Raw genomic sequence first — 13,387 nt, 5'->3', positions numbered from 1 at the left:
GTATTGATCAGATCTGAAAACCGGCTACCCTCCCTCCCGGAGGGACTCCAGACAGCGTGCCAGTGAAACATTAACACACACACGCAAAATTTAAAAACCCCAAAAGGGCAAAAGTGAATTAGAAACCAGTGTGAAAGTGAATTTAAAGGCGGAGGGAGGGATTTGGGGGATCATCGGTTTACCTTCCTTTTCATTGCGTTGGCACTATTTAATTTGTCTTTAGCAGGTCCTTACCTGAGACAGGCCATCGTCTAAGACAGGAATCTCCAAACTTGGCAACTTGAAGACATGTGGACTTAATAGGAATAGAATAGATAATAGGAATGGAATAGATAATAGGAATGGAATGGAATGGAATGGAATGGAATGGAATGGAATGGAATGGAATGGAATGGAATGGAATAGAATAGAATAGAATAGAATAGAATAGAATAGAATAGAATAGAATAGAATAGAGGAATGGAATGGAATGGAATGGAATGGAATGGAATGGAATGGAATAGAATAGAGGAATGGAATAGAATAGAATAGAATAGAATAGAGAATGGAATGGAATGGAATGGAATGGAATGGAATGGAATAGAATAGAGGAATGGAATGGAATGGAATGGAATGGAATGGAATGGAATAGAATAGAATAGAATAGAATAGAATAGAATAGAATAGAATAGAATAGAATAGAATAGAACAGAGGAATGGAATGGAATGGAATGGAATGGAATGGAATGGAATGGAATGGAATAGAATAGAATAGAATAGAGGAATAGAATAGAATAGAATAGAATAGAATAGAATAGAATAGAATAGAGGAATGGAATGGAATGAATGGAATAGAATGGAATGAATGGAATGGAATAGAATAGAGGAATGGAATGGAATGGAATGGAATGGAATAGAATAGAATAGAATAGAATAGAATAGAGAATGGAGATGGAATGGAATGGAATGGAATGGAATAGAATAGAGGAATGGAATAGAATAGAATAGAATAGAATAGAATAGAATAGAATAGAATGGAATGGAATGGAATGGAATGGAATGGAATGGAATGGAATGGAATGGAATAGAATAGAGGAATGGAATAGAATAGAATAGAATAGAATAGAATAGAGGAATGGAATGGAATGGAATGGAATGGAATGGAATAGAATAGAGGAATGGAATGGAATGGAATGGAATGGAATGGAATGGAATGGAATGGAATGGAATAGAATAGAATAGAATAGAATAGAATAGAATAGAGGAATGGAATGGAATGGAATGGAATGGAATGGAATGGAATGGAATGGAATGGAATAGAGGAATAGAATGGAATGGAATAGAATGAATAGAATAGAATAGAATAGAGATAGAATAGAATAGAATAGGGAATAGAATGGAATGGAATGGAATGGAATGGAATAGAATAGAGGAATGGAATGGAATGGAATGGAATGGAATAGAATAGAATAGAATAGAATAGAATAGAATAGAATAGAATAGAATAAACAGAGTTGGAAGGGACCTTGAAGATCTTCTAGTCCAACCCCCTGCCTAGGCAGGAAACCCTATACCACTTCAGACAAATGGTCATCCAACATATTTTTTAAAACTCTCAGTGTTGGAGCATTTACAACTTCTGGTGGCAAGCAGTTCCACTGGTTTATGGTCTTCACTGTCAGGAAATACCTCCTTAGTTCTGGGTTGCTTCTCTCCTTGAGGAGTTTCCACCCGTTGCTTCCTGTCCTGCCTTCAGGGGCTTTGGAGAATGGCTTGACTGCCTCTTCTTTGGGGCAGCCCCTGAGATATTGGAAGGCTGCTATCGTGTCTCCCCTGGTCCTTCTTTTCCTTAAACTGGACCTAAGTTTAACTCTGGGAGTTGAAGTCCACGTGTCTTACTAGTCTAAGAGAATTCAAAAGCCTGGGGGATCTTTCATTAAGCCAAAAATAAAAATAGAGGACCCAACACCAGTGAGGAATCTAGTGGTTTATATAGGAGTAAATCCCGCCCCTCCCAGTTGTTGGTGGACACCCATGTGCTGGAAAAAAAAAAGCCAGGATCTCAAAACAGCAGCTCCTGAAATGTAGGAAGCACCTCTTGGTTAGCAGAGCGTTTCCCTCCCCCCTCCGTTGCCAATTAATTAGCCAATTAGTTCATTGATGGCATTCCCTACCAGAGGTGGAAAAGGGGGGATTGAGCCTGCGTTGCTTCCTTCTTCGGCCGTCTCTGTTGAGTTTCATGCTTATTGTCTTAATATTTGAATGTTCATCGAGAGGAGATTTGTAGCTCAGGGTTGAAGTCTGGTGGTCTCTTGAGCTTGTTGCTCGCGGGGATGACGTTCCCTAGTTGGGTCATGAAACGTCTGCAAGAGTTACGCCAAGGTCAGAGAGCGTCAAGGACCACAGAGTCGTCCTCCTCCACCCCCCACCTCCTTCTCTCCTCTTCCTCCTCTCCACAAACCCACTCCCTCCTAGCACTGATGATGTTCCCTAGTTGGGTCATGAAATGTCTGCAAGAAAACAGCCAAGCTCAGAGAGCACCAAGGACCCCACAGTCCTTCCTTCCTTCCTTCCTTCCTTTCCTTCCTTCCCTTCCTTCCTTCCTTCCTTCCTTCCTTCACTGATGATGTTCCCTAGTTGGGTCCTCAAGAATACACCAAGCTCCACCAAGGTCCTCCTCCTAGCACTGATGATGTTCCTAGTTGGGTCATGAAATGTCTACAAGAAATACACCAAGCTCAGAGAGCACCAAGGACCTCACAGCTCCGATTCCTTCCTTTCACCTCTTCCTCCTCCTCCCTCGGTCCTTTCTCCCCACCCCATCTGTAAACCCCCCGCTCAGTTCTAGCACTGATGACGTTACCTATTTGGGTAATGAAACATCTGCAAGAAAATAGCAAGCTCAGAGAGCACCAAGGACTCCACAGTTGTCCTCTCCCCTCTGCCTCTCCTCCTCCTCCCCCTCTCCTCCTCCTCCCCTCCTCTTCCTCCTCTTCTCCCTCCCCTCCTCCTGATGATCTTTCCTCTTCCTCCTCTTCTTCCTCTTCCTCCTCCTCCCCCTCTCCTCCTCTCCTCCTCCTCCCCCCTCTCCTTCTCCTCCTCCCTCTCTTCCCTCCCTCCTCCTCTCCCCCCTCTCCTCCTCCTCCTCCCCCCCTCCCCCCTCCCTCCTTCCTCCTCTCTCCTCTTCCTTCTCTTCCTCCCTCCTCCTCTCCTCCCTTCTTCCTCTTCCTCCTCCTCCTCTTCCTCCTCCTCCTCCTCCTCCTCCTCCTCCTCCTCCCTCCTGTAAACCCCATTCCCTTCTAACCTAATGTTTAGCTAGTTGTGTGCAAGGAAAACTCCCAAGCTCCCAAGGACCGCACATTTTATTTTCCAAGATTAAGATCAAATTCTTTTACGCCGTTTTTCGTTCTTCTCCTCTGAGCTGCCTGGTGTCCCCCGGGTGGCTAGGTGTGGGCGGCCTATAAATTTAATTAAATTAACCCAAATTGTGAGGACGGCGTGGGGGGTGGGAGGCTTTGGGATCGACTGTTAAGCTGCTGCATTGCTTTCCTCCCGGCTGGAGGGTTGCTGCTGAACCATGGAAGCTCAGGCGGGGATCGAACCGCCCTTTCCCTCCTCGCTTTCTCCTTTTTGCAGGCATTCTCAGCATGATCATCATCCGGACTCTCCGGAAAGACATTGCCAACTACAACAAGGAAGACGACATTGTACGTTCCCTTTTGGGCTGGGGCTCCTTCTCGGGGGTCCTGAAAGGGCTTTGTGTGGGGGGCGGGGGTGTGTGTGTGTCTGGGGGAGGCTTCCCCCGGAGAACTGGCGCCTCTTGAATTCGGGACCCTCTCCTGAAAGGCAGCAGCGGAAGGGTTTCCCTGCTCCCTGGCTCTGGATGGAAAGCCATCTAAGGTGGAAAGAGCTTGGGTCTTGTAGCAGGGAGTTCCTCAGGTTAATGACCAGCACCGTGATTGGGGAGAGGGGGTGGGGGGGGGAGAGAGAGAAAGTGGGGGGGAGATTTGTCTTAGGCTCATGGTGTGGCCCCCCCTGCAGGAGGACACCATGGAGGAGTCGGGGTGGAAGCTGGTGCACGGGGACGTCTTCCGGCCGCCCCAATATCCCATGATCCTCAGCTCCCTCCTGGGCTCCGGCATCCAGCTCTTCTGCATGATCCTGATCGTCATCTGTGAGTCGCCCCCCGAGGGCGCGAGCATTTCCCCACCTGGGAAGGCTGGAGGGGCGCCAAACCCAAGCAGGGGGGCCTCCCCTGGTGGCACCACATGGCCTGACCAACCCCTCCTCCTCTTCTTCCTCTTTCACCTTCTTCCTCTTCCTCCTTCCTCCATCCTCTTCTTCCTTCTCGTCTTCCACCTCTTCATCTTCCTCCTCCTCTTCCTCCTCTTCTTCATCTTCCTCCTTCCTCTTCTTTCTCCTCCTCTTCCTCCTCTTCCTCTTCCTCCTCCTCTTCTTCCTCTTCCTCCTTCTCTTCCTCTTCCTCTTCTTCCTCCTCTTCTTCCTCTTCCTCCTTCTCTTCCTCTTCCTCCTCCTTCATCTTCCTCTTCCTCCTTCTCTTCTTCCTCCTCCTCTTCCTCCTTCTCCTTTTCCTCCTCCTCCTCCTCTTCTTCCTCTTCCTCCTTCTCTTCCTCTTCCTCCTCCTCCATCTTTCTCTTCCTCCTTCTCTTCTTCCTCCTCCTCTTCCTCCTTCTCCTTCTTTCCTCCTTTCCTCCTCCTCCTCCTCTTCTTCTTCCTCCTCCTCCTCCTCTTCTCCTCCTTGTCCTCCTCCTGCTGTTTTCTCCACAACAGTCCTGCGAGGTGGGTTGGGCTGAGAAGGGAATAACTGGCCCTAAGTCAGCCACCTCGACTTGATGCTTAAGGCAGGCCTAGAACTCCGCGTCTCCCGGCTTCCATGCCGGCACCTTCTCCTGTACACCAGTATAAATCCCTTCAACTCTTCTGCCCCTCGCCCTGGGGTTGGCCCTCTTCCTTCTCTTCCCCTTGGATTCCTGGCCCGGTTCTTTCTCGGGGGGTGCCACGCCAGGTCGATGCTCCAGGGACTGGCCAACCTCCCCGACGTGTCCCCCAAAGGTTCTTTTTCAGGAGGCAGCTGGCCTTTCTTGTTTCTTTTCTTTTGAAGACGCTTCACTTCTCGCCCAAAAGCTTCTCGGGCTCTGGGTGGACGGAGGGGAAGGGAAGGATTATTGCCCCTTGCAAGACAGCTGGTCATTTGCACCCTTTTAGAGAGTCCTCGAGGCCGCTTGGGGGTTGATCTGCGTCCTCAGGGCCCCCCGAGTAGTCAGAGCTAAAGCAGTTTCTTGGAACGGAAGCAAAATATCTTCAAAGAAAAACGAGGAAGTCCAGTGGCCTCTTAGAAAAAGCACCTTGGGGACAACCGTGAACCGGAGGACGGAGAATCTCTACAGGCTTTTAGCTATTCAATTTGGGATGGACGCCCTTGGAATGGTGTGAGAGCAGGCGTGGATTTCCAGAGGGGAAAAATTGCAGACTACAGGAGCCATTTGCACCACTCGGGTGACCCTGAGGACACAACTAAACCTCCAAGTGTCCTCAACGACCCTCAAAAAGGATGCAAATGACCAGCTGCCTGCAAGGAGCATAAATCCTTCCCTTCCCTTCCCTCACCATCCAAGTCAGAGCTGAAGAAGCTCCTTGGATGAGAAGCGAGATGCCTTCAAAGAAAAACTAGAAAGCCCAGTTGCCTCTTGGGGGGAAAAAAAGCACCTTTGGGACAAATGGAATTTGTGTTTCTTTCTTTGATCAACTCTGGATTTCCAGAGGAAAAAATTGCAGACTACAAGAGCCATTTCACTATTCAGAATGACCCTTTATACTCCTTGCAGACGGCTGGTCGTTTGTGTCCTTTTAGAGGATCGTTGAAGCCACTTGGAGGTTTATCTGTGTCCTCAGGGTCACCTGACTAATACAAAATGGATATGGAGTCCACAACACACAGTCCTCTCAACAGGTCCAAGAAGACTTCACACCCATTTGCACCTCTCAGGTGACCCTGAGAGGACACAGGTAAACCTCCAGGTGGCCTCAACCACCCTCTAAAAGGATGCAAATGACCAGCTGTCTGCAAGGAGCACAAATCCTTCCCTTCCCCGCCATCCAGTCAGAGCTGAAGAAGCTCCTTGGATGAGAAGCGAAACGTCTTCGAAAGAAGAAACCAGAAAGTCCAGTTGTCCCCTGAAAAAAACCAAAACAAAATCCCCTTTGGGACAAGGGTGACCTTGGAATCTCTACCGACTTCCAGAAATATCTTGAAATGCCAGCTTCTCCGTGCTGTGTTTGAACCGCGGCTGGTGCAGTAGTGGGATTAAAACCAGAGCAAACAGATCTATGGCCTGCCACCGGCTTTGTGCAACCCCAAGGTCAGCCAGCAGCCTTTTGCACCCTGACGCTTCTCTCTTGCTTTCCAGTTGTGGCCATGCTGGGGATGCTGTCTCCCTCCAGCCGGGGGGCTCTGATGACCACTGCCTGTTTCCTCTTCATGTTCATGGGGTGAGTATAGAGTTGCTACCTGGCGCCTCTTCTTTTGGAATGTTTGTGTGTGTGTCTGTGTGTGTGTCTGGAAAGGGACGTAGGATGACCCAAACGGGCGTGGCACAAAGGCAACAAAGTCGCAAAAGTAGGTCAAGTCCCTTAATTCCTCCAAGTTGACCACCAATGTCCAGTTATCATCGGCTGGAGAAAAGAAAACTCTCCCAAGAACAATTTTTAAAGGGAAGAAATTCAGTCCGAACCCAAAGTACATCTAAATTATAAACAAAAACCAACACCAACCACAAAGCTGCAGCAATTAAGGTGACAGGGCGGGATGAGGAATTGCAGAACTCAAAAGATAACGAAACACACACAGTTGGGAGGATGCCAGAACCCAGATAGGACTTGACAAACAAAGATAATGCACGCTTTGTTTCCAGCAAGGTGCTGTGCGCAAACGCCCTTTTCAAATCCTTTCTTCCCAGCTGCAACTAATGAAGGGGATCAGGGCCCTTTCCTTCCCCGTAAGCCATGCAACTCACGTTGCTCCCTTCTCCGTTCCTCCCTGTGTGCCCTAGAATGAAGAGGAGATGGGCCTGGGTCTTCCTCCGAATTCCCTCTCCCTTGTTCTACCTCTCCCCTGCTCTGCCCAACCTGATTTTGCCCTTCCCCAGTTTCCTCCACAGCCACCGGAGCCACACTCCCACTCCCTGTCAGCTGTTCGTCTTCCTCCAATGGGGGCATGACAGAGAACGGAGATAAGAAAATTATAGATAAACCTATATGAATGTATATAAATGTAGATATTTATATGAGATTGGTTTATATAAAAATGATGGCACCATACGGTTAACATTAAGGTTAAGATGTGTAAAAGGTGAAAAAGAACAATAAAAATTATTGGGAGGGAAAAAGGAAACAGTTTTGAAACCCACCACTGAGCGATTCCCTGACAACCCTACCCAAGATCAGGGAGGGGTCTTCTTTGCCCAAATCTGCAGTGAGGTAGGGGCTGCACCCCGGTTCCTCAGAGCCGGCAGAACGGGACGTAATCCTGCTCTCTTCTTTTCTCCCGCCCGGCGCACAGGGTCTTCGGGGGCTTCTCGGCCGGCCGCTTGTACCGCACCCTCAAAGGCCATCGGTGGAAGAAAGGCGCTTTCTGTGTGAGTGGAGATGCTGCCTCTGGCTGGGATGGGGAAGGGGGCCCTTGGTAGTGGGGGGGGGGACACACAGCGGGGGCCCTCGGTCAGGACAAAAAGGCGGGGCCTAACTGGGGATGGACAGGCAGAGACAATCTCTTGGGGAAAGCTTGTTGCAAGAGACGGTAAAGATTATTCCGACCAAAGCAGAAATGAGGCTCCAATAGAAAAGAATATTTGCAGCTCAGGGTTCAAGTGTGGTCTCTGAGCTGGGTGGTTTTCTTGCAGACGTTGCCTTACCATACTAGGTAACATCAGCAGGGGGAGAAGGGAGTGGGATTTGCGGAGAGGAGGAGGAAGACGACAACTGTGGGTCCCTTGCTGATCTCTGAGCTTGCTTGATTTCTTGCAGGCGTTTTCATGACCCAACTAGGGAACATCATCAGTGCTGGGAGGGAGTGGGATGTGCAGGACGGAGGAGGAGGAGGAGGAGAGGAAAGGAGGAGGAGAGGGAGAGGGAGGAGGAGGAGGAGGAGGACTGTGGTGACCATCCTTGCTGATCTCTGAGCTTGGTTGATTTCTTGCAGGCGTTTTCATGACCCAACTAGGGAACATCATCAGTGCTGGGAGGGATGGGGGTTTGTGGAGAGGAGGAGGAGGACTGTGAGGTCCTTGGTGCTCTCTGAACTGGTGATTTTCTTGCAGATGTTTCATGAGCCAACTAGGGAACATCACCAGTGCTAGAAGGAGGGGGTAGAATTTAAGGAGGAGGAGAAGAGAGGAGAATGAGAGGAAATCTATGGGATCCTTGGCGCTCTCTGAGCCGGGTTGCTTTCTTGTAAACATTTCATGACCCAACTAGGTAATCTCATCAGTGTTGGAAGGGGGTGGGGTAAAGAGGTATGTGGTGGAGGAGGAGGAGGCCTTGCGGGGTCCTTGCCAGATTCCCTTAACAACTGTATGATTCGTTTAACAACCGTGGTGATTCACTTCAAAACGGTGGCAAGAAAGGTCTTAAAATGTGGCAAAGCTCGCTTAGCAGGTGTCTCGCTTAACCACAGAAAATTGGGGGAGAAGAATTGGAACCCAGAAACCAGGGGGGGGGGGGCACCAGCAGAGGGAACCCACTAAAGCTGGTTTATCCTTTTCTCTTGCAGACGGCCATGCTGTATCCCGGGGTCGTCTTTGGGATTTGCTTCGTCCTGAATTGTTTCATCTGGGGCAAACACTCGTCGGGGGCGGTAGGTCTCCCCTTGCTACCCCCTTTATCCCTCTGAATGGTTTGGGCCCGGTAGGGAAATCCCAGAAGGCAACTGGATATTCTTCGTGTTTCCTTGAAGACATTTCGTCTTCTCATCCAAGAAGCTTCATCGGTTCTGGCAGGAGGATGGATCTTATTTCTTTGGGTTCATCTGGTCGTTTGCACTCTCTCTGAGAGCTCTTGAGGCCGTTTAAGTTCAAATTGAGCAGCCCTCTCTCTCTTTTTTTAAAAAATTTTTTTAATCAACTTTATTGAATACAAAAAATTAAAATATACAAAAAAACAAAGATTCATACAGACCAACGTTACCATAATCTCTGTGCTAAAACTAATTAAAGTTTCCTTTAATACATTTGACAGTGAGTTAAATATTTCCAAAATTATATTACGTGGCAGTTGTTTCTTACTTCCTACGGGTTCTCTGTTATTTAAGTTCTATCAAACATAATGTTCCGTTGTTAATGTTTGTTGTTGGATTATACTTATTTATTTTTACCAATGAATTCTTTCTATTGATTGTTTAAAATACGAGAGAATCTAAAACTGACATTAACGATTCCTGTTTGTTATTGTATGTATCGTAATCTGTTTCATAAATTTATTTTTCCCCCTTAATCCCCCTTTTCATTTTTTTTTTTACGTTCTGGCCAATTATACCACTTATTCCAGGTCGAGTAAAATTCCACCTCCTCTTTTCCTTTGAATTTTAGTGTGAGTTTTTTCCATTTCTGCACATTCACAATTTTTTGGAATAATAAATTGTATTGGTGCTATATTAGGCGATTTCCAAAATTGAGCCAGTGAGATACGTGCCGCTGTTAGGATGTGGATAATCAAATATTTTACGTTGGGAGGGATAACCTTCCTTAATGATACCCAGAAGATACAATCTAAATTTCCACTCCAATCCACCCTGGACAATTTCTTCTAACCAAGTTTTGATTCTAATCCAAATTTTTGGGGGAGAGCAGCCCTCTCAACAGAGTCTACAATATAGCAGTTCCAAGAAGGCTCCACCCACCCATTTGCACCATTCAGGTGATCGCGAGGACACAGATAAACCTCCAAGCGGCCTCAACGGCTCTCTAAAAAGATGCAAATGACCAGCTGTCTGCAAGGAATATAAATCAAGACATTTCGCTTCTCATCCAAGAAGCTTCTTCAGTTCTGACTGAATGGTAGAGGATGGAAAGATCTATGTTCCTTGCAGTCCTCTGGCCCTTAGCACTCTCTCTGGGAGTCATGGAGGCTTATTTGCGTCCGTCTGTATTTTAGGTCACCTGAATAGTGCAAATGGCTCTACAACCTTCTCAGAACTGGTGAGAGGAGCGCATTCACACCCATCGGCACCGTTCGGGTGGTGCCGAGGGCATAGATAAATCTCCAAGCGGCCTCAGTGACTCTCGGAGATGCTGCAAATGACCAGGGGGCTGCAAAAGAATACCAATCCTTCCATCGTCTACCGCTTAGCCGGAGCCGAAGAAGCTTCTCGGCTGAGAAGTGAAACACAAAAGAAGTCCAGTTGCCTTTAGAAAAAAAAGCGTCTTTGAAACAACCTTGGAGATAGAAAGTACCCCCCAAAAACAGAGTACATTTGAGTTGAACTTGGGGTGAGTTGATGGTTTGGTGTGCCGAGAAAACCACGGGCTGAACCTTTCCTAGCAGTGTGTGGGGTCGGGTGAGGAAGGGGTTGGCTTCCCTTCCCCACCACACACACACGCGCGCACATCTCTAGCCTGCTGGGGGGGGGAGGGGGGCTGTGCTCGGCCACCGTCCGAGGATCGGCGCCTCGTTTCCCAGGTGCCGTTTCCCACCATGGTGGCGCTGCTCTGCATGTGGTTCGGCATTTCCCTGCCCTTGGTGTACCTGGGCTACTACTTCGGCTTCCGCAAGCAGCCCTACGACAATCCTGTGCGGACCAATCAGATCCCGAGGCAGATCCCGGAGCAGAGGTGGTACATGAATCGGTTCGTCGGGTGAGTCTCCCGGGCCGACTCGGTGGCAAGTTGGGGGTAGGAACTAGAATCGGCCTGTCCTAACGGAGCCAGCTTGGGATAATGGGGAAGGGGATGGACTAGGACTTAGGAGGCTGTGAGTTCTAGTCTTGCCTTAGGCGTGAAGGAGAACTGGGTGACTTTGAGCCAATCACCAGGAGACGGGGAGTTCTAGTCCCGCCTTAGGCATGAAGGAGAGCACTGGGTGACTTTGAGCCAATCAACAGGAGACGGGGAGTTCTAGTCCCGCCTTAGGCATGAAAGAGAACTGGGTGACTTTGAGCCAATCACCAGGAGACGGGGAGTTCTAGTCCCGTCTTTAGGCATGAAAGAGAACTAGGTGACTTTGAGCCAATCAACAGGAGACGGGAGTTCTAGTCCCGCCTTAGGCATAGAAGAGAACTGGGTGACTTTGAGCCAATCACCAGGAGATGGGGAGTTCTAGTCCCGCCTTAGGCATGAAAGCCAGCTGGGTGACTTTGAGCCAGTCGCCAGGAGACGGGGAGTTCTAGTCCCGCCTTAGGCATGAAAGAGAACTGGGTGACTTTGAGCCAATCAACAGGAGACGGGGAGTTCTAGTCCCGCCTTAGGCATGAAAGAGAACTGGGTGACTTTGAGCCAATCAACAGGAGACGGGGAGTTCTAGTCCCGCCTTAGGCATGAAAGAGAACTGGGTGACTTTGAGCCAATCAACAGGAGACGGGGAGTTCTAGTCCGCCTTAGGCATAGAAGAGAAGTGGGTGACTTTGAGCCAATCAACAGGAGACGGGAGTTCTAGTCCCGCCTTAGGCATGAAAGAGAACTGGGTGACTTTGAGCCAGTCGCCAGGAGGCGGGGACTAGGATAAAAAAAATACCTGGGTAACGCCGGGTTATCGACTAGTTAATAAAATAGCAGTTTACGCAGCGGAGGGATCTGTGCACAGGATCACCTGCTTCCATAATGACTCTCTTTCCCTCCCTCCCTCCCTAGGATCCTCATGGCTGGAATTCTGCCTTTTGGCGCCATGTTTATTGAACTTTTCTTCATTTTCAGCGTAAGTCCTGCGGTCCCCACTCCACACCCCCCCCACCCCCTCCAGTGCCCCAGCGGCTTTGGGCCTCTGAAGGCGAAATATTCATTGCCCAGACCCACAATTCCCCACCCAGTTGTGGTGCTTCCTGTAACACAATCAATCCCCTTTGGGAACACAGCTTCTGAGTTGTTTCGGCATCCTATAACGTAACAACAGTTTGCTTATTGACCATTCGTGGTTACGTTGGCGGCGAAAAATGAGACTCTGGGATGTTTTTCACACATATGACTGTTTCAGCGCCCCCAGGGTTGCGTGATTTATATTCAGATGCTGGACAAGCGACTCACATTTATGACGGTTGCTGTGTCCCAAGGGGTCAGAACCCTGGACCATATTTAACAAAATGAAATTCAATGTAGAGAAAAGGAAAGTCCTACACTTAGGCAAGAAAAACCCAAAGGACACATACAGACTGGGTGAAACCAGGCTCAGTAGCAGGAACTGGGAAAGGGATCTTGGAGTCTTAGTGGACAACCAGCTAAATAGGAGCCAGCCTTGTGCAGCAGCAGCCAAAAAAGCCAATGCAATCCCCATTAACAGAGGGATACAATCAAGATTGAGGGAGGTACTAATACCACTCTGTAAAGCCTTAGTAAGGCCACACCTGGAGTACTGCATCCAGTTTTGGTCACCACATTATAAAAAAGATGTTGAGACTCTAGAAAGAGTGCAGAGAAGAGCAACCCGGGTGATTTAGGGGACTGGAGGATGAACAGTTGCAGGAAGTGGGCCTGGCTAGTCTAGGGAAGGGAAGGACCAGGGGAGACAGGAGAGAAGGGTTCCAATATTTGAGGGGCTGCCCCAAAAGAAGAGGGGGGCAGAAGTAAAGTCTTAACACAGGCAAGAAAAACCCAAAGGACACATATAGACTAGGTGAAACCAGGCTCAAAAGCAGTCTCTGTGTCAGGGATCTTGGAGTCTTAGTGGACAACCAGCTAAATAGGAGCCAATGTTGTGCAGCAGCAGCCAAAAAAGCCAATGCAATCCTAAGCTGCATTAACAGAGGGATACAATCGAGATCAAGGGAGGTACTAATATCACTCTGTAAAGCCTTAGTAAGGCCACACCTAGAGCCCTGCATCCAGTTTTGGTCACCACATTATAAAAAAAGATGCTGAGGCTCTAGAAAAAGTGCAGAGAAGAGCAACCAGGATGATGAGGGGACTGGAGACTAAAACTTAAGATGAATGGAATTGCAGGAACTGGGCCTGGCTAGTCTGGTGAAGAGAAGGACCAGGGCAGACAGGGGAGCATCTTCCAATATTTGAGGGCAACCATCATAAATGTGAGCCTGAGCACACTAAGTAGGTAATCTGGTTGTTAAGCGAATCGGGCTTTCCCCACGGAGCTTGTTTGTCGGAAGGTCGCAGAAGGAGAGCACGGGACACTCCGTCGTAAAAGTGAGTTGGCATCCAAATTTACGTCCCATGACCACGGGGATGCTGTG

At 48.6% G+C, this 13,387-nt stretch overlaps 1 protein-coding gene across 1 annotated transcript in view; it reads left to right on the top strand.

Moving 5' to 3' along the window:
• TM9SF4 (transmembrane 9 superfamily member 4) overlaps positions 1 to 13,387 on the top strand; it is a 51,146-nt gene that overhangs the window by 29,514 nt on the left and 8,245 nt on the right. Inside the window, exons 9-15 of the mRNA XM_087928781.1 lie at positions 3,616 to 3,686; positions 4,021 to 4,153; positions 6,408 to 6,489; positions 7,559 to 7,634; positions 8,768 to 8,851; positions 10,672 to 10,847; positions 11,838 to 11,901. Coding sequence (XP_087784907.1) covers positions 3,616 to 3,686; positions 4,021 to 4,153; positions 6,408 to 6,489; positions 7,559 to 7,634; positions 8,768 to 8,851; positions 10,672 to 10,847; positions 11,838 to 11,901 — 686 coding nt within the window. The remainder of the gene's footprint in view (positions 1 to 3,615; positions 3,687 to 4,020; positions 4,154 to 6,407; positions 6,490 to 7,558; positions 7,635 to 8,767; positions 8,852 to 10,671; positions 10,848 to 11,837; positions 11,902 to 13,387) is intronic.

This window comes from Pseudonaja textilis, chromosome 3 (genome assembly GCF_049901715.1).
Source record: "Pseudonaja textilis isolate UNSWEBS1 chromosome 3, rPseTex1.2, whole genome shotgun sequence".
Taxonomy (NCBI): domain Eukaryota; kingdom Metazoa; phylum Chordata; class Lepidosauria; order Squamata; family Elapidae; genus Pseudonaja; species Pseudonaja textilis.
This window is presented reverse-complemented; position numbering and strand designations above follow the sequence as displayed.